The sequence below is a fragment of the Salvelinus alpinus genome, chromosome 3 (genome assembly GCF_045679555.1).
Source record: "Salvelinus alpinus chromosome 3, SLU_Salpinus.1, whole genome shotgun sequence".
Lineage (NCBI taxonomy): Eukaryota > Metazoa > Chordata > Actinopteri > Salmoniformes > Salmonidae > Salvelinus > Salvelinus alpinus.
The window spans coordinates 33093737-33115476 of NC_092088.1; the positions used below are offsets into that span (position 1 = coordinate 33093737).

The 21740-nt window shown below is 40.5% G+C and overlaps 1 protein-coding gene across 2 annotated transcripts in view; it reads right to left on the minus strand.

The window, feature by feature from the left end:
* cpn1 (carboxypeptidase N, polypeptide 1) overlaps positions 1-21740 on the minus strand; it is a 157972-nt gene that overhangs the window by 47523 nt on the left and 88709 nt on the right. For both annotated transcript variants that reach the window (XM_071392564.1, XM_071392563.1), the window contains 2 exons: positions 14061-14237; positions 13877-13988 (listed from right to left, as the gene is read on the minus strand). In XM_071392564.1, the coding sequence (XP_071248665.1) occupies positions 13877-13988; positions 14061-14237 (289 nt within the window). The remainder of the gene's footprint in view (positions 1-13876; positions 13989-14060; positions 14238-21740) is intronic.

Sequence of the window (21740 nt, forward strand, 5' to 3'; positions counted from 1 at the left end):
TCTTTAGGATGTTTTTAACATAAATCTTCAATAACGTTCCAACTGGAGAATTCCATTGACTTCAGATGTGTGATGGAACAGAGCTCCCTCTCATGTGAACGCGCATGGTCAGAGCATGAACAGGTCATGGCAGACCTGACTCATTCCTGTCTCATTCGGCCCCACTTCACAGTAGAGGCATCAGACAAGGTTCTACAGACTGTTGACATCTAGTGGAAGCCATAGGAAGTGCAAGCTGATCCATATCCAACTGTGTATTCGATAGGCGATGAGTTGAAAATCGACCAACCTCAGATTACCCACTTCCTGTTTGGATTTCTTCTCAGGTTTTTGCCTGCCATATGAGTTCTGTTATACTCACAGACATCATTCAAACAGTTTTAGAAACGTTAGAGTGTTTTCTATCCAATACTAACAGTAATATGCATATATTTTTTGCCTATCCATTTCACACACATCCATGTGATCTTACGGAAAAAAAGATAAAGAAGGTCTATAGAACATTCAAGTTTAATTTACACCCGAGATTCGAACTTGGTGCAAACTGCAATAATTACCAGTAGCCAGGCTCGCTGTGAGATGTTCATCCAGCTGAAATTTTGCATGTGTTTTAGTAACTCTGATTAGCAGATCGTGCAGTTTGTGTAATAATGCCTGTTATCAGTTTCTATTTAGGTTTATGTCGCCCATTCATTGTCAGTGAGAGACACAGTAGGACCCAAAAGAATAATCAGTCATAACCCCTTGCGCTGGTCTGGAGCAATGAAGTAGTGACGCAGGGGAGCGGTCTAAACCACAAATGACCTCTAAATCCTGCAGCATAATCGCAAAACTTCTAGTGGATCAACCACTATAGGTAACCTAGTCAAATAATTAACATCCAATCACAATATTCGTTACTCTCTCGCGGGAATTCCACTAGCAGTCCGTATATAGCCAAACGTAGCTGCTGCTCATGCCGTTTGCTCAAAAACTGATAAATGGTTAAAAAAGTAAGGCCCGCGTGCATAGAGACACATACCAGCTCTACTGGTAGTACTGATACTACCAGCAGTACTACACCTGCACCTGTCGACGATACAAGTTGTTCTGCTTCCACGAGCACATCCAAAATTAGCATCAGTAACTCATTTGTTGTTAGCCCAGCTAGCATGGACACTAACCGTTGTGAATCTGATGCAGCCGAAGAGCTACTGCCTCCTTACCCATGAAAACACCAAACATCAGACAGGGAACGTTGGACCATCGAAGAGGCGCAAATTGATTTGGGGTTCACTTTATATTGGGAGTAGTGCCTTTCCTCAGCCACAGTGTGTTATATGTGCAAAATAACTATCTCACAACTCGATGAAACCTTCACTCCTGTGCAGACATTTAGAAACAAAACATGCCAATTTGAAAATAGTTTTTTTGAGCGAGAATTAAGACGACTTTCGAGTAGTAAGACATGTATAAAAGCAACAGATACCATTAACAACAAGGGGCTAGAAGCGTCTTATATGGTGAACTACCGAGTGGCTAGGACAGGCAAGCCCCATGCTATTAAGGAGGACTTAATTCTTCCTGCTGCCGCGGATATGGCTGGAACAATGCTGGGGGAAAAGGCCCAAAAAACTATACAGACAATGCCTTCATCAAACAACACTGTTTCACTACGCATCAGTGACATGGCAGGATATGCTTTGAAACAATTACTGCTTGCATACAAGCCAGTGAATTCTATGTGTTACAGTTGGATGAGTCACCAGACTTGGCAGGCCTGGCACAGCTCCTGGTATATGTCATTTACTTTTATGGAGGATCAATTAAGGAAGACATCTTCTTCTGCACACCACTGGAAACCAGGACAACAGTAGACAACATCACAAACCCGGATCCGGGATCCCCCCCATCAAAAAAGCTGACTAGCATAGCCTAGCCTAACGCCACAGGGATATCATATAATATAATTTTCATGAAATCACAAGTCCAATACAGCAAATGAAAGATAAACATCTTGTGAATCCAGCCACCATTTCCGATTTTTAAAATGTTTTACAGCGAAAACACAATATGTATTTCTATTAGCTAACCACAATAGCAAAAGACTCAACCGCATATTTTCACAATTTTTCTACCGCATAGGTAGCTATCACAAAACCGACCAAATAGAGATATAATTAGTCACTAACCAAGAAACAACTTCATCAGATGACAGTCTTATAACATGTTATACAATAAATCTATGTTTTGTTCGAAAAATGTGCATATTTCAGGTATAAATCATAGTTTTACATTGCAGCTACAATCACAAATAGCACCGAAGCAGCAAGAATAATTACAGAGAGCAACGTGAAATACCTAAATACTCATCATAAAACATTTATGAAAAATACATGGTGTACAGCAAATGACAGATAAACATCTTGTGAATCCAGCCAATATTTCAGATTTTTTAAGTGTTTTACAGCGAAAACACAATATAGCATTATATTAGCTTACCACAATACCAAAACACACAACTGCATTTATCAGCAGCAAAAGGTAGCGATCGCAAAAAAACAGCAAAAGATATAAAATTATTCACTAACCTTGACAAACTTCATCAGATGACAGTCCTATAACATCAGGTTATACAATACACTTATGTTTTGTTCGAAAATGTGCATATTTAGAGCTGAAATCCATGGTTATACATTGTGAAAACGTAGCAACTTTTTCCCAGAATCTCCAGATATATTTCTGACACTCACCTAATCTGACCAAATAACTCATCATAAACTTTACAAAAAAATACATGTTGTACAGCAAATGAAAGATACACTAGTTCTTAATGCAACCGCTGTGTTAGATTTTTAAAAATAACTTTAGTACGACATACAGCTTACGTTATAGTGAGACAGCGCCCGCAATGAGGGCGGAAAATAGGAATAAACATTTTCCACAGAAATACGAAATAACATCATAAATGGTTCCTACTTTTGCTGAGCTTCCATCAGAATCTTGTACAAGGAGTCCTTTGTCCAGAATAAATCGTTGTTTGGTTTTAGAATGTCCTCTTCGCCTGTTGAATTAGCAACCTTAGCTAGCGAAGTGGCGCGAAGATGTCCATCTTCACCAAAGAGAACGGAAAACGCCAAAACTCCCGATAAACGTTCAATAATCTGATAAAACTATATTGAAAAAACATACTTTACGATGATATTATCACATGTATCAAATAAAATCAAAGCCGGAGATATTAGCCGTCTATACCGAAAACTTTTCAGAAGCCAATGCAGATGTCCTTCCCGCGCCTTGCTAGACAAAGGAAATTGGGGTCACGTCATTCCAAGAGCTCTTGTTCGACCTCAGATCAAGCTAGACACCCCATTCCACCTCCCACTGCCTGTTGACATCTAGTGGAAGGCGTATGAAGTGCATGTATATCCATAGATTTCAAGCAAATTAATAGGAAGGCCCTGGAACAGAGCCTCGATTTCAGATTTTTCACTTCCTGACATCCGTTTCCCGAAACAGATGACATAAACAACTGGATTCGTTATCCCGTTCATGACCTGCCTCCAGTCCATTTACCACTATCTGAACAAGAGAGCCTCATCGAAATTGCAACAAGCGGTTCTGTGAAAATTGTATTTAATCAGAAGCAATTGCCAGAGTTCTGGATTAGGGTGTGCTCAGAGTATCCTGCCTTGGCAAATCGCGCTGTTGAGACACTGATGCCCTTTGCATCCACATACCTATGTGAGAGCGGATTATCGGCCCTCACTAGCATGAAAAACTAAATACAGGCACAGACAGTGTGTGGAAAATTATTTAAGACTGAGACTCTCTCCAATACAACCCAACATTGCAGAGTTATGTGCATCCTTTCAAGCACCCTCTTCTCATTGACCTGTGGTGAGTTTTTCACAATTTTCGATGAACAAATAAGGTTTTATATGTAAGATGGTTAAATAAAGAGCAAACTTATTGTCACTTCCCACGAGCCGGGTTGTGACAAACTCCCACTCATTCTTATGTTTAATAAATGTATTGTATAGTGTGTGTGTGGCAGGCTTACAATGATGGCAAAAAACAACATTTGAGAGTGCGCTGACCCTGGTGCTAGAGGGGGTACGCAGCTGGAGGTTGAATGATTGAAGAGGTACAGGACTATAAAAAGTTTGGGAACCACTGCAGTCTTGGGGGTGCATGCAAAGAGTGAAAATCTTACAGCTGAAATACTATTCAGATGTATTTGAAGAGTTTTGAGAGTACTCCTTTCTTATTTTCTTTACTCAACCAGTACATCCACTCAAATAAATGGAGATGCTTCTTTAAACCTTTTTTGGTCCGATTCTCCCTTAGCCTCCAGACCTGCCCCTTTATTGTCTACCACGCTCTTTCAATGTGTTGTGTGTGTGTGACATCACGTGAAGATCAACATGGTTGTTTATGTGGTTGACTGTCTGGTGATTGTAACCCAGCCTATTCAGAGACCTGACATATGCTCTCCAGCAGTCACTCAGAATGGTGGAACCTCTTCGCAAATGTTGTCTGATGTTTCCTATGAAAAGTTGTTCACCATTTTAAGAACTGGGCGCCGTCTGTTGTGTTCGACCTCCATCATCCCAAACACCTAATCCCGTCTTCTTCATGTTGGACCCATCCTTCTGCAATTGTACCTAAAGATAGGAACAAGTTATTTTGTGACAGGGAGTTGGCCAGTGGTTAGTCACGCCTTGTAATGGCGGGGGATCAGTAAATCCATGGGAATTAGCATAATGTCACTTATGACACAAGCCAAGGTCTGATGGGTGAAGTTGTATAATGTTGAAATACCCAAAACTTGATCCTAGGAAACATCACTGATGATGTGTCCAAGAGCACAAAGATGTATTTATCAAATAATTTAGTATATGAAATTGGCAAGCCCTCTATTTCTTTAATCCATATCAGTGTATCCACTGAAGAGTACTTTAAAAAGGCAACTGATTACCATAAGTCAAATATATCAACAAATTATCTCTCAGCTCCCAAGCCCAGATAATGGATGTTAATACATCAAAATAGATAATGCTATACATTTCTCTTGTGCGAGAACTTTTGAATTTTTGGAAGTTTCCAATTTGGACACTCTTCCTCTTGAACCTCCTCAGGGCTTTATTGCAGACCTTCTGAGATGTAAGACAAATGTTAGTGATATGAGAGGTCTTGAGTGTCCCAGGGAAGCATGACTCTCAGCTTCTACATGGGGGGGGGGGGGGGGGGGGGGGGGGGGGCAACAAAATCAACTCTCACTTAGGGTGACACTGCTCCTGTCTCATGTGGAAATACACTTTAATGGAAGTTGTCACAAAATAACTGAGTTTGAGTTTGTCTGTTGTTCCTATTTGAACTGAGATGCACAGTAAACATTGTAATATTTGATAAAACATTCCAACTATATTTAGTCAGCAAAACAGGCATTTTAAAATTCAAACAAATTGAGTAATCAAAGTAATAACTGACACATTGATTATCAAAACAGTTGTTTGTTGCAGCTCTAAAAACAGTACTCAAAACACATTTGTAAAAGCTTTTGCTTCATTTGACTGAATAGTGTAGGCTCACAAGAATAATACATTAGGGCAGCAGCAGTGGTGCAAGCCTCTCCAGTCGCGCCATGCTGCCCTTCTCGACCTGCCACCATGACAAGTAACCTAAATACCTGTGGGAGACACTGGTCGGGATGGGTGGCAAAGCAAGCTCAATGTTGAAAATCTTGGAGAGACCCTTTAAGCTGTCCAGTAAATAAGTATCCCAAAAGACTGATTATTAAAAACACCCTTTTGCATAAAGTTTTGTAAGTGAGCAAAATGTTCCTCAGAGTGAATATAGGTAAACAAAACTGGTGGGGTTTTCAGAGTCAAAATTGCTCATTATTCAGTGTTGATCGACAACTGTAACAATCACAATGCACCTCTCTCCTCTGAACAGTTGATGTTGAGATGTGTCTGTTACTTGAACTCTGTGAAGCATTTATTTGGGCTGCACTCTAAGGTGCAGTTAACTCTAATGAATGTATCCTCTGCAGCAGAGGTAACTCTGGATCTTCCTTTCCTGTGTCGGTCCTCATGAGAGCCAGGTTCATCATAGCGCTTGATGGTTTTTGCGACTTCACTTGAAGAAACTTTCAAAGTTGTTGACATTTTCCGTATTGACTGACCTTGATGTTATCAAGTAATGGTGGACTGTCATTTCTCTTTGCTTATTTGAGCTGTTCTTGCCATAATTTGGACTTGGTCTTTTACCAAATAGGGCTACCTTCTGTATACCACCCCTACCTTGTCACAACACAACTGATTGGCTCCAACGCATTAAGAAGGAAATCAATTCCACAAATTAACTCTTAATAAGGCACACCTGTTAACTGAAATGCATTCCAGGTGACTACCTCATGAAGCTGGCAACTGTTAAGGATACAGCATGTTCTGGTTGTAAATGCTAATAAAAAATAAACTAAATATTGAGTGGTTGACGCTTGCTCCAGATGTGCAGTGGAGAGAGCAGTCTGTACACCTTCCACGAAAGATAATCACAGAATTTACATCAAATTGCTTGTTCCTGTGTAGAAACATTGTAATTACAATACTTTTCTTTATAACATTGTAATAACTGAAAGTGCGATATACCCTGCCAAATATTTAATAATATTGAAAGTACATAGTGTAATTACTAAGGTGCTGTAACAAACGTTTTCCTAGAATAAGATGGATTCCCATTGACCACAACTACATGTACTGTATTGGGTGTCTGTATCGTTGTAACATAGTAACTACATAGTAATTACATGAGTAATTGATGATGTGTTTCACTTCACATTAAGTTGATTGTCCCTGTGTATAACATTGTAGTTATGATACTTTTCTTTATAACAACATTGTAAGAACTGACATTTTGATATATCCTGTGAAATATAATATTACGTAGTAATTACTGTACATGTAACTACTATAAGCCATGCATTTAATATTGTAAGCCATGCATTTAAACTTGTCATATAACCCCCTATTCCACCCAATATACAACATCATGGGTTGAAACACTCTACATTGGTCATACAACTGTTTTAGATCTATATTTTGCATATCATTTAAATGTTTATAAGGAGTCTTTGAGATGTTTTCAAAATAAGTGGTCCAATATTGAACTATTATGCAGCACTTTACTTGTGATTGAATGGGATACTGATACACCTTTTTGTTGAGAATTGCCAATATGATAACTACATACATTTTATTCTTGTTACAGGATCTTTCTTTATACAACAGAAATGCTTGCCAGACTGCGGGTCATGGAGAACCCTGATATTCGGAAGCTTGTATTGCCCTCTGGAATACCTGCTACCGTCGCTGATCTTAGCTCAATTGTGCCAGAGACGGCTTCAAGGGGATTTTAGTCTACAGTACATGGACAGTGAATTTGGAGATCAGTGCTTTTCCTTGACGGACACTGATGACATTAAGAACAAACCCTCGGCACCGACCAGTATCGATGCACGTCCCTGTCCTGTGACACTGTGATATGGTCCTCTCCACTTTGTTTCCTCCAATACTCACTACGTCAACAGTGTGTCACTACATCAGAGTGCACAGCTGAACACTGTATGCTGGAAACACTTGGTTTGTTATTATTACTAAAACATAACCAAACTTTGATAAACATATATACCAAACTTCTTTTTGCATGGGTTCTGTGACGCGGTTAGCTTTTAACTTCTACTTGCTACTCATCCCGGATCCGGGAGCACCCCCATCAGTAAAAAAGCTGACTAGCATAGCCTAGCATAGCGCCACAAGTAAATACTAGCATCTAAATATCATGAAATCACAAGTCCAAGACACCAGATGAAAGATACACATCTTGTGAATCCAGCCATCATTTCTGATTTTTTAAATGTTTTACAGGGAAGACACAATATGTATTTCTATTAGCTAACCACGATAGCAAAAGACTCAACTTTTTTCTCTCCACCATTTTCTTACTGCATAGGTAGTGTTCACAAATTCGACCAAATAAAGATATAAATAGTCACTAACCAAGAAAAAACTTCATCAGATATTTATTGTATAGCATATGTTTTGTTCGAAAAATGTGCATATTTCAGGTATAAATCACAGTTCTACATTGCAGCTGCAATCTGAAATAGCGTCGATGCAGCCAGAATAATTACAGAGACCAACGTCAAATACCTAAATACTCATCATAAAACATTTCTGAAAAATACACAGCGTACAGCAAATGAAAGAACAACATCTTGTGAATCCAGCCAATATTTCAGATTTTTTAAGTGTTTTACAGCGAAAACACAATATAGCATTATATTAGCTTACCACAATAGCCAGAAACACAAGCAATTTACCAGCAGCAAAGGTTAGCGATCGTAACAATCCAGCAAAAGATATATAATTTTTGACTAACCTTGATAAACTTCATCAGATGACAGTCCTGTAACATCATATTACACAATGCATATAGGTTTTGTTCTAAAATGTGCATATTTAGCGGCACAAATCGTGGTTATACAATGTGATTAGTAGCAACATTTCAGGCAATCTGGCCGGCGCCATCTTGGAGAGGCACCTAATCTAATCAATAAATAATCATAAACTTGACAAAAAAATACAGGTTGGACAGCAAATGAAAGATACATTAGTTATTAATGCAACCGCTGTGTTAGATTTTTAAAATTAACGTTACTAGACATACAGTGTGCGTTACAGCCAGACCAGTGCCGAAATTAATGGCGGACAAATCATTTTAAATTTTTCCACAGAAATACGAATTAACATCATAAATAGCTCTTACTTTTTGATGAGCTTCCATCAGAATCTTGGGCAAGTTGTCCTTTGTCCATAATAATCGTTGCTCGGCTGTAGAACGTCGTCTTCAACCGTGTAATTAGCAGCAAACATTAGCTATGTGGCCACGACATGCCCAAATCTTCAAAACGCAATACAAAGGAAATTCCGAAAATCGCAATATACTCACATAAACTGATATAACTCGGTTTAAAATAACTTCGTTATGATGTTTCTAACACCTATATCGAATTAAATCAGAGCAGGATATATCTAAGGCCGATAACGTGAGCTTTTCAGAATGCCATCCTGAGGTCCTCCTTTGCGCCATGACGAAGGTTGAAAAGAGTGCACCCCCCATTCCATGGGCCTTTATATGGTCTCAGATCTGCCTAGAAACTCCATTCCAATTCTCATTGGTTACTGACATCCAGGGGAAGGCGCGTGCAGTTCATGTCGACCCATAGGATACATACAGAGTATTAAACTGATCCTAGAACAGAGTCTACATTTTCAGATTTCGCAGTACCTGTCAGGAATTTCGCTGCCAAACGAGTTCTGTTTCACTCAGAGAAATAATTCAAACGGTTTTAGAAACTAGAGAGTGTTTTCTATCCAATAGTAATAATAATATGCATATTGTACGAGCAAGAATTGAGTACGAGGCAGTTTAATTTGGGAACGATATTTTACAATGTGGAAACAGCACCCCCTAGATTGACAAAACTAGGGACGCTATTTCTTGTCCCAGAGTCCCGCTTAACTGACAGGTTAAAGTCTGCTTGAAAGAGCCACTAACCTAGCTAAGCTGCTAACGTTAGCCGTCAAGCTAACGAAGTTGGTTCCAGATGAGTTTTCCAATGGAGCCCTCTTTGTCTAGAAAAGTAAATGAACAGTTCCATACGCTGTAGGAGATGTATCTACTACGCTTTGTTTCGGGACAAACTGGATCACTCAGAGTTCCAATGCCACAACTGTTTGCTTGCCGAAGATTATAGGCTTAAGGTGGCTTCCTTGATCACGCAGGTCGCCAGCCTACGTAAGAAACTGGCGAATGTTTACCTTATCTGTGCCGGTGGCTGGACGGAATTCGCGCAAGCAATTCCGTTATTCCGACTGGCCGGTGTTGCCCGGAGTCCGTTTGCCAGGGAAGCCTCTCCTCGTGCCTCTCCTCCCCCATATCTGATGGCGGAGACGAAGGAGCACAGCAAGAGGAGCATGGCAATAAACGATGGTCGTATGTCACGAGCCGTGGAAGCTGAAGACAGTGGTCTCCCGCAAAGTTGTCTACACTCCCAATGAGAGGCCCGGAGCGGATACAATCAATGAATAGTTTTGCTGCCCTGGAGCCTGATCTTCCTGCACCTTCGTGGGATACCTGTGTCTGCGGCCGCTGTGCCTACTCCTACTCCTTCCCCTATGATTCGAAATCGACATCGACAACCTTCTGTTCCTGCTCTACAACGAGCGGGGCTTCTCCATCTATCAGAGGCCTGCATCAACCTTGAAGCGTGGGAGTGTGCGAAATTCCTCGTCCTTCTCGCCAGCCGTGATTTTGGGCAGCTCCATGGTAAGAACTTTTACTGTTCCTGGTGCAAAAACAATGTCCTATCCATGTGCCTATGAACCAGATTTATGCTGTTGTCACTGTAGGAAGTCCACTGTGTGCAGCTCACCCTACACTAACATAAATAAACATGAGGTTGTTTATCTACTTCTGCTAAGCTTCTCAGTAAAACAATGAAAATAAGCAAGCATCCCAGAAAAGTGCTCAAAATAGCCCACATTAACATATATAGCTTAAGAAACAAGGTTAATGAAATTAATAACTTGCTAGTAAGAGATGACGTTCATATTCCTGAAGCTCACTTAGACCAGTGGTTCCCAAACTTTTTATAGTCCTGTACCCCTTCAAACATTCAGCCGCGTAACCCCTCTAGCAGCAGGGTCTGCGCACTTTCAAATGTTTTTTGTTGTTGCCATCATTGTATTCCTGCCACACACACACTATACGATACATTTATTAAACATAAGAATGAGTGTGAATTGTCACAACCCAACTCGTGAGAAGTGACAAAGAGCTCTTATAGGACCAGGGCACACATAATAAAAATAATCAACAATTTTGCTCTTTATTTAACCATCTTACATATAAAACCTTATTTGTTCATCGAAAATTGTGAAAAACACCACAGGTTAATGAGAAGGGTGTGCTTGAAAGGATGCATATAACTGCAATGTTGGGTTTTATTGGAGAGAGTCTCAGTCTTAAATAATTTTCCACACACAGTCTGTGCCTGTATTTAGTTGTTCATGCTAGTGAGGGCCGAGAATCCACTCTCACATAGATACAGTATGTGGTTGCAAAGGGCATCAGTGTCTTAACAGCGCGATTTGCCAAGGCAAGATACTCTGAGCGTAGCCCAATCCAGAAATCTGTCAGTGGCTTCTGATTAAATACAATTTTCACAGAACCACTTGTTGCAATTTCGATGAGGCTCTCTTGTTCAGATATCGGTAAGTGGACTGGAGGCAGGGCATGAAAGGGATAACAAATCCAGTTGTTTGAGTCATCTGTTCCAGGAAAGCACTTGCGTATTTGCGCACCCAACTCACTCAGATGCTTTGCTATATCACATTTCACATTATCCGTACGCTTGAGTTCATTTGCACACAAAAAATAATATAATGATGGAAAGACATGTGTGTTGTCCTTGTTAATGCAGACAGAGAAGAGCTCCAACTTCTTAATCATAGCCTCAATTTTGTCCCGCATATTGAATATTCAGTGGTTTGCGAAATTATTAATTTCCTATTTTGTTGCCTTACAACCTACGAATAAAATGAATTTTTGGGGGGTTTGCATCATTTGATTTACACAACATCCCTACCACTTTGAAGATTAAAAATATGTTTTATTGGGAAACAAACAAGAAATAAAACAATGAAAACTTGAGTGTGCATAACTATTCACCCCCACAAATTCAATACTTTGTAGAGCCACCTTTGCAGCAATTACAGCTGCAAGTCTCTTGGGGTATGTCTCTATAAGCTTGGCACATCTAGCCACTGAGGTTATTGCCCATTCTTCAAGGCAAAACTGCTCCAGCTCCTTCAAGTTGGATGGGTTCCGCTGGTGTACAGCAATCTTTAAGTCATACCACAGATTCTCAATTGGATTGAGGTCTGGACTTTGACTAGGCCATTCCAAGACAATGTTTCCCCTTAAACCACTCGAATGTTGCTTTAGCAGTATGCTTAGGGTCATTGTCCTGCTGGAAGGTGAACCTCCGCCCCAGTCTCAAATCTCTGGAAGACAAACAGGTTTCCCTCAAGAATATCTCTGTATCCATCCATCAATTCTGACCAGTTTCCCAGTCCCTGCCGATGAAAAACAAGAGCCTCTCGGTGGATGCTGCAGTGTACCCAAGTGGCATCGGGAGCAACTGCTTCCACGCGGGTTACCACTCCACTATGTCTCCCTGTCATGGCTTTTGCACCATCATTACAGATACCAACACATCTTGACCACCAAAGTCCATTTGATGTCACAAAGCTGTCCAGTACTTAAAAAATATCCTCTCCTGTAGTCCTGGTTTCCAGTGGTTTTCAGAAGAGGATGTCTCCCTTAATTGACCCCCCAAAAACGTATTGGACACCAGGTGCTGTGCCAGGCCTGCCAAGTCGACTTTTGTTGACTTTTCCAGCTGTAACGCATAGAATTCACTGGCTTGTATGCGAAGCAGTAATTGTTTCAAAACATATCCTGCCATGTCACTGATGCGTAGTGAAACATTGTTGTTTGATGAAGGCACTGTCTGTATAGTTTTTTGGGCCTTTTCCCTTAGCATTGTCCCAGCCATATCCGCGGCAGATTTGATTTGCACTTTTTGCACCAAAGTACGTTCATCTCTAGGAGACAGAACACGTCTCCTTCCTGAGCGGTATGACGGCTGTGTGGTCCCATGGTGTTTATACTTACGTACTATTGTTTGTACAGATGAACTTGGTACCTTCAGGCATTTGGAAATTGCTCCCAATGATAAACCACACTTGTGGAGGTCTACCACTTTTTGGATGATTTATTTTTGTTTTCCCATGATGTCAAGCAAAGAGGCACTGAGTTTGAAGGTAGGCCTTGAAATACATCCACAGGTACACCTCCAATTGACTCAAATGATGTCAATTAGCCTATCAGAAGCTTCTAAAGCCAGAACATGTCGTTGTGAGGTCAGAGCTTTCGGATCAACCCTATTTAGTGACCAGAGCGTCCGGTGTGCGCTCTGAACGCGAAACACTGCATTTACGGACAATCTGACAGCACAGTTGCAGTCACCAACGCTCTGGATAACATAACAGCCTAACCAGCTCTGCTAGGGCGAGTAATGTTTAGTGAGCTGTTCTCTCTCAAATGTCTGGAAGTAACTGGCAAGTTAGTACAGCACGCTCGGATCAACCCTTAAAGAGATGGGTGGGGCTAAGGCTTAAGAGGGTCTGAACAATGCTGAATGGGTGTTAGCAAAGAAGGGCTCTCCAATAGTAGTACCAAAACATTGAAAGACTTTTGTCAAAGCGAGTTTACAAGTTGATCAACTTTTAAAACAGAATTACTTTCCCATTGTTTTCTCAAATGCAGTGTATGATATAGAATTTTGTAGCTCTGAGTCTTTAATTTTATCCAATGTAAAAAACAGAACTTAAAATGTTGCTACATAAGACCGAATGCAAGTTGTGAGTCACAAATGTACATTGTTTGAAGCACACTTTTATACGTCTCAGTCATAAATGACAGCTCCAATATGCCCCCCATTGTGAACAAGAGGCTTGTAGAATCATGATTCTTCAAGTTTTTAGATAATCATTCACCGGTAGGGGGTGGTCCTGCGTGCTCTCGGCATTAGTGAATCTAAAGAACGAAATTAGTCAAAAGATCCGAACATCCCATCACTAAAAGCCAGTAACTTTATGATCAAATGTTATCAATGTACCAGCAACCATAATTTTTCATACATTGGTCATCACACTTTGATCTGGGTTCATCCAAATATCAATACAGGACCTTTTAAACTCACCTTTGGACAGAGAGTACCAGCTGGCTCCATTGGTGATCCCTTCATCAAAAAAATCTCCACAGTTCCACCCCTTATGCATCCAACTGTGGGCATACGAATACGTCCTGGCCAACTGTAAGTACACAAAGACACATGTTTCAACATGTGCTATAATGTGACTGAGCTTTTTTTAATGCACCCGTACCTTTTTGAATATCTTGTCATCTGGGGTTGTGGCGTATGTGGTCTTGCCTCTGATGCGGGGGTCTCTTGACTTGTCAAAGGGGTAGTTGGCCACCACTGCCCCACCATGCAGGTTAGCAGACAGAACAAAGTTATAGTTCTGCATCCACTTTATCACTGCCAGTGTCTCCAGTTCAACCTGTAGGAGGCCAATGAGAGAGTATATATTATTTTTTTAATGTATACTCAGCTTGTATCAGACAATTTAACACTCAGTACTCAAACAAGGTATTGAAAAAAACTTGGTTAGTGTAAGATTATTTAATTTTTAGTTGTATTTACTTTATTACAAGGTGTGCTTGATGAAATCAAGAGCAACTTTATAAATTGTTCATACTTATTATTATTATTATTTTTCACTTTCCTCCGGAAACTGTAGAGCCAAAACCTTAAAACTAACAACAAAAACTCTAAAACGTCTAGATTGCCACTGGTCAATGTGCTTGAAAAAAAAACGTTTTTGCTAGTACTTATACTTTTCACACTAAAACCATAATGCATTAATCCCAATGCATTTCAAAGGCCATAGAGTTGAATGGTAAACATGTCCACTGTAATTATCCTTCAACCGTTTAAGCTAGAAACGTCATTCACACTTTAAAATGTGCAGACCGGTCTGGAATAGGATGTTTGTATACAGCTTTTTGATACCATTTATATAATTTTTCAACTTTAACCATTTTAAATTAGCATTAAAGCTCCATAGACTTCAAAGCCAATTTTGGATTCGCCACTGCTTTTGAAGCATTTTAGCTACAAACACCAACACAATGTCAACATTTGCAGACTGACTCAAATTCAATTGCCTTTCAAAAGATTGTTGATACTATTTGTACTTTTTAAACTACAACCATTTTACATTTTCATAAGAGCTCCATAGACTTCAAAGGCAAACTTTAAAGGAGATGTTTGCTTTTTTAACCACCTATAGTTGATGTCCACGCCCCTGTGGAAATCTAATTAGCATAATAATAAAAAATCAACATCAAAATCGGTCAGTTGAAGGTAGAGGTATCAGATTTTTTGCCTTGTCGCTCTTCCGTATCTGTGGTGAAAGGTGGCAAAGCTAGAGCGGTGTTTGTCAGACCATGAGACATCCGAAAATCGGTCTTCCCTCGAAAGAAAACATCTGTAGCATCTGAACAGTTTGGGTTACACACTAATATGACACAGTACAGTAAGACTCTCACGAACACGTACATGTCGGTTGTTTTGCTCTAGGACGCCCACCAGCCTCACAAGACTAGTCTGAAGGTAGCCGGGTACCATTTTAAAAGTGAATGGAAGAATTGTATACATGGAGATAGTTTAGTGCCCAAAATAAGGGATTAAATACATGTAAAAAAAGTTTCCTGATCATTCTTATTTCTCTCAGACAGCCACTTAAAGAACAAATTTCCTTTAGATTATTTTTTATTTTTTACTATCTGTTTATCCATGTATGAAGCTGTTGTTCAATGTGTTTCTATTGGATAATAACACTAAGGCCAAATTCAATGTTTCATGATATAATTTTTTGATAACTTAAGGGGTCCTAAAATTCTAAATCAAATAGCTAAATGATCCTTGGTATGACCATCTTAAAACAATTCAATATGTTAGCTTAGTAGAACCCAAAAGAGTCTAGCCTAGCTGGTTAGCTGCCTGCTGTCTGACAAAAATCACTATTTCAGTAGTTCTTCAAAGTAGATAAGGCATACTTTTAAGAATGCTAACAACTATCAATCAATTAGATGTATTGTCAGGTAGAGATACCTAAGCAACTGTTCTTTAGCTCTCTCGTTGTCTCTCTATCGCTTTTCCTGTCCGTGTGTCTGCCAGCCCCACAGGCTTGCCCAGGTAAGAACCAACAAGAATAGGTCATTGTAGTTAATTACCACGTTTTCTGCGCTTAAAGGGTGACTGCACTTTCTGATTTGGCCTCATTTTATATTTGCTAGCGGCCATGACTGAATTCAAACGTGAGTTGGTTTTGGAAAGTGGTTCAATGTCTCTTGTGTGTGTTTGCAGGTGGAAAGAGTTAGACAAATTATTTCGACAATTAGCTTCAGCCAGCTGGTGTGCGACCGTGGAGATATTGGTTTGACTTTGGATATCCTATCTCTGGGGCTAGTTAGGGGCGGTCAATAAATTACACAATGTAAATGAGACAATATTTTCATGTTGCACACCTTTTAGTTTTTCCATTAAATGCTTTCAATATTTGTACGGGAATTTTTAGGTCAATTAAATTTGGAGCCATTGAAGTTTTAACATAATTAACCGTTGGTCTTAACTAGCCCAAAGTCAATCAAATTTACCACGGGCATTATGGTTGGGTCGCGTGCAGCTGCACTCTGAATTGATGATTACTTGTGTAATGCCAGATGTAGGCATGTGGGAAGGATTGAAACAAACCCAACCTTCATTTACATTGTGATGCAGTAATGACCACAGGTCTCACTAAACTCTGTTTTGGATGAGACTGACATGACCAAAGTTATCCTATTTACACTTTGTAGTAAATTTTGAAGGTAGAACAAGTGTTTCTGACACACCGATGAGGCTGTTTTCTAAATGAGAAGTTGTTTTTTAGGGGCAGTTGCTCTTTAACTATGGTGAGTTGGACGACATGTCCCAGAGAGAAATCTCTACATTGAGCTCACATAAAAAACTAACTAACAAAATGGATTTCAAATAAGTGAACCGTCATCGGTCAATTAGTTATTTAAAAAACAAAAAATAAACTTTTGCTTAATTACACAGCACTACAGAAATAAATAAATAAAAAATTGGGGGGGGGGGGGGGGCATTTGTTCATGTTTTTTCAGAGCCCCCATATACTACACAACAAGGATGAAGAAAGAAAAAAAAAGTTACTAAAAAACAAGTAAAATCGCAAGAAGTTTACCCGTTTATCTCAAAAATATTGATTTGGTTTGTTGTGACTTTAGGCTAATTTATATTCAAGATCATTTACTGATTAATTACTGAAAAAATTAATTGATTTGATTGATTTGATTAATGTGGTTATCCTAACCAAATTAATCTAAGAGGTGCACTATTAAGGGTTGGATATAGAGAAACTCTTGAATTAACTCTATCAGTAGTTATAATTAACCGTTATACCATTAATTACTATATCAACAATATAATCACATTCAATTTGACTATATTCTCATTCTGAATAGCCGATAAGCTCTGGAGCTGTAAAAACCAAGTCACTCGCAAATGGCTTCAGTTTCACAAATAATTAATTCAAGGTTTTATTAACTAAATTAGGTAGTTAAAAGATACCATACAAAGGCAGGGTACAGGGTCTTAAATATGAATGGCTGCTGTACTGCTACTCAACCAAAATACAAAACTAATAGCATTGATTTTGGGACAAATCATTCACTAAACCTCAACTACATCTCGTAATGAATAATGTGGAAATTGAGCAAGTTGAGGTGACTAAACTGTTTGGAGTAACCCTGGAATGTAAACTGTCATGGTCAAAACATATTGATACAACAGTAGCGAAGATGGGGAGAAGTCTGTCCATAATAAAGCGCTGCTCTGCCTTCTTAACAACACTATCGACAAGGCCTAGTTTTGTCGCACCTAGACTACTGTTCGGTAGTGTGTTCAGGAGCCACAAAGAGGGACTTAGTAAAATTCCAGTTGGCTCAGAACAGGGCAGTATGGCTGTCCTATAAAAGTACACAGACATGCATGTAAATCTATCATGGCTCAAAGTGAAAGAGAGAGACTTCATTACTACTTGTTTTTGTAAGAGGTGTTGATAAGCTGAATGTACCGAGCTGTCTGTTTGAAGTACGGACACCCATGCATACCCCACAAGACATGCCACCAGAGGTCTCTTCACAGTCCCCAAGTCCAGAACAGACTATGGGAGGCGCACAGTACTAGATAGAGACATGACTACATGTAACTATATTCCAAATCAGGTAACTGATGCAAGCAGTAGAATCAGATTTTTTTTGAAGGTAGGCCTTCAGAAACATTAAAAAATACACCTTATGGAACAATGGGGACTGTGAAGAGACACACACAAAGGTACAAACACATGCATACGCATACATTGTGATATTGTTGTATGGTGGTGTTGAACATTTTGTATTGTAGATATGTAGTGGTGTAATAATGTGATATTATGTACTGTTTTATCTTTAGTTTCTTTTGTAATGTAAGTGCTTTAATATGTTTGCACTCCAGGAAGAGTGACCACTAACAAATACAAATACAATTGCACATTCACAGGATGTTTTTGAATGATATGATCTTACAAATTGAAAGAGGAAATGAAAAATGTTACAGGGTAATATTACTTGTATGTCGATGTTGCCTGTCCAGTTGGATTACGTTTGGATGGGATGAAGCCATGGTAGAGCCGGGGGAAAAGGCAGTGTTGTCCAAGTTTCTCTCTGAGTCCGGGAAAGCAAAGTCTATGAGAGCTCTTCTAAGCAGTAAATTCTTCCTCTGATCCCAGCTGGGATGGATTGCGAATTCAGTCATTTAGTCTTTAATGCAAACAGTGAGTTTCACAGGATAATTTCTGGGATGATTGCTTCTGTCTGAGTAGGATAGGAAAAGTACATAAGTGTTTTGTCGATAGGAGTTTGGTTTCCAAGGAGAGTTAGGTCATTCGTTCCTCATGGCATGTCCGCACCCCGAAGAAACTTGATCCGCCGTCTGTTAGCAAGTCCTGTAATTTATAGAGATACTCACAGAGGGCGGGTCAACATGTTTCAAGCAAAGCACCATAGTCCCTGTGGCTAAGAACACTAAGGTAACCTGCCTAAATGACTACCGACCCGTAGCACTCACATCTGCAGCCATGAAGTGCTTTGAAAGGCAGGTCATGGCTCACATCAACGCCATTATCCCAGAAACCCAACACCCACTCCAATTTGAATACTGCCTCAACAGATGCACAGATGATGCAATCTCTATTACACTCCACACTGCCCTTTCCCACCTGGACAAAAGGAAGACCTATGTGAGAATGCTATTCATTGACTACAGCTCAGCGTTCAACACCATAGTGCCCTCAAACCTCCTCACTAAGCTAAGGACCCTGGGACTAAACACCTGAACTCCCTCTGCAACTGGATCCCTCTGCAACTGGTGGTAAGGGTAGGTAACAACACATCTGCCACTCTGATCCTCAACACGGGTGCTCCTCAGGGGTGCGTGCTCAGTTCCCTCCTGTACTCCCTGGTCACCCTTGACTGCACGGCCAGGTACAACTCCAACACCATCATTAAGTTTGCCGATGACACAACAGTGGTAGGCCTGATCACCAACAACGATGAGACCGCATATAGGGAGGAGGTCAGAGATCTGGCCGTGTGGTGCCAGGACAACAACCTCTCCCTCAACGTGATCAAGACTAAAAAGATGATTGTGGACTACAGGAAGAGGAGGACAGAGCACCCCCCATTCTCATCGACGGGGCTGTAGTAGAGCAGGTTGAGAGCTTCAAGTTCCTTGGTGTTCACATCACCAACAAACTAACATGGTCCAAGCACACCAAGAGAGTTGTGAAGAGGGCACGACAAAAGCTATTCCCCCTCAGGAGACTGAAAAAATTTGGCATGGATCCTCAGATCGTCAAATGGTTCTACAGCTGCACCATCGAGATCATCCTGACTGGTTACATCACTGCCTGGTATGGCAACTGCTCGGGCTCCGACCGCAAGGCACCACAGAGGGTGGTGCGTACAGCCCAGTACATCACTGCGGTCAAGCGTCCTGCCATCCAGGACCTCTATACCAGGCGGTGTCAGAGGAAGGCAAAGACTCCAACCACCCTAGTCATAGAGTGTTCTCTCTGCTCTAAATACAGCCACAGGTACACCTCCAATTGACTCAAGTGATGTCAATTAGCCTATCAGAAGCTTCTAAAGCCATGACATCATTTTCTGGAATTTTCCAAGCTGTTTAAAGGCACAGTCAACTTAGTGTATGTAAACTTCTGACCCACTGGAATTGTGATACTGTGAATTATCAGTGAAATAATCTGTCTGTAAACAATTGTTGGAAAAATTACTTGTGTCATGCACAAAGTAGATGTCCTAACCGACTTGCCAAAACTATAGTTTGTTAACAAGAAATTTGTGGAGTGGTTGAAAAATGAGTTTTAATGACTCCAACCTACAGTGAGGGAAAAAAGTATTTGATCCCCTGCTGATTTTGTACGTTTGCCCACTGACAAAGAAATGATCAGTCTATAATTTTAATGGTAGGTTTATTTGAACAGTGAGAGACAGAATATCAACAAAAAAATCCAGAAAAACGCATGTCAAAAATGTTATGAATTGATTTGCATTTTAATGAGGGAAATAAGTATTTGACCCCTCTGCAAAACATGACTTAGTACTTGGTGGCAAAACCCTTGTTGGCAATCACAGAGGTCAGACGTTTCTTGTAGTTGGCCACCAGGTTTGCACACATCTCAGGAGGGATTTTGTCCCACTCCTCTTTGCAGATCTTCTTCAAGTCATTAAGGTTTTGAGGCTGACGTTTGGCAACTACGAACCTTCAGCTCCCTCCACAGATTTTCTATGGGATTAAGGTCTGGATACTGGCTAGGCCACTCCAGGACCTTAATGATGCTTCTTACTTGAGCCACTCCTTTGTTGCCTTGGCCGTGTGTTTTGGGTCATTGTCATGCTGGAATACCCATCCACGACCCATTTTCAATACCCTGGCTGAGGGAAGGAGGTTTTCACCCAAGATTTGACGGTACATGGCCCCGTCCATCGTCCCTTTGATGCGGTGAAGTTGTCCTGCCCCTTTAGCAGAAAAACACCCCCAAAGCATAATGTTTCCACCTCCATGTTTGACGGTGGGGATGGTGTTCTTGGGGTCATAGGCAGCACTTCCTCCTCCTCCAAACACGGCAAGTTGGAGTTGAGAGCCAAAGAAGCTCCATTTTGGTCTCATCTGACCACATGACACGTTCACCCAGTTCGTCCTCTGAATCATTCAGATGTTCATTGGCAAACTTCAGACGGGCATGTATATGTGCTTTCTTGAGCAGGGGGACCTTGCGGGCGCTGTAGGATTTCAGTCCTTCACGGCATAGTGTGTTACCAATTGTTTTCTTTGATGACTATGGTCCCAGCTGCTCTTGAGATCATTGACAAGATCCTGCCTGTGTAGTTCTGGGCTGATTCCTCACCGTTCCTCATGATCATTGCATACTTCACGAGGTGAGATCTTGCATGGAGCCCCAGGCTGAGGGAGATTGACAGGTCATTTTGTGTTTCTTCCATTTGCGAATAATCACAGCAAACTGTTGTCACCTTCTCACCAAGCTGCTTGGCGATGGTCTTGTAGCCCATTCCAGCCTTGTGTAGGTCTACAATCTTGTCCCTGACATCCTTGGAGAGCTCTTTGGTCTTGGCCATGGTGGAGAGTTTGGAATCTGATTGATTGATTGCTTCTGTGGACAGGTATCTTTTATACAGGTAACGAAACTGAGATTAGGAGCAGCTAACACCGGTAATGAGTGGTGCTCCTAATCGCCGTTCGTTACCTGTATGAAACTGACAGGCCTGTGAGAGCCAGAAATCTTTTTGATTGAGAAGGGGTCAAATACTTATTTCCCTCATTAAAATGCAAATCAATTTATAACATTTTTGACATGCAT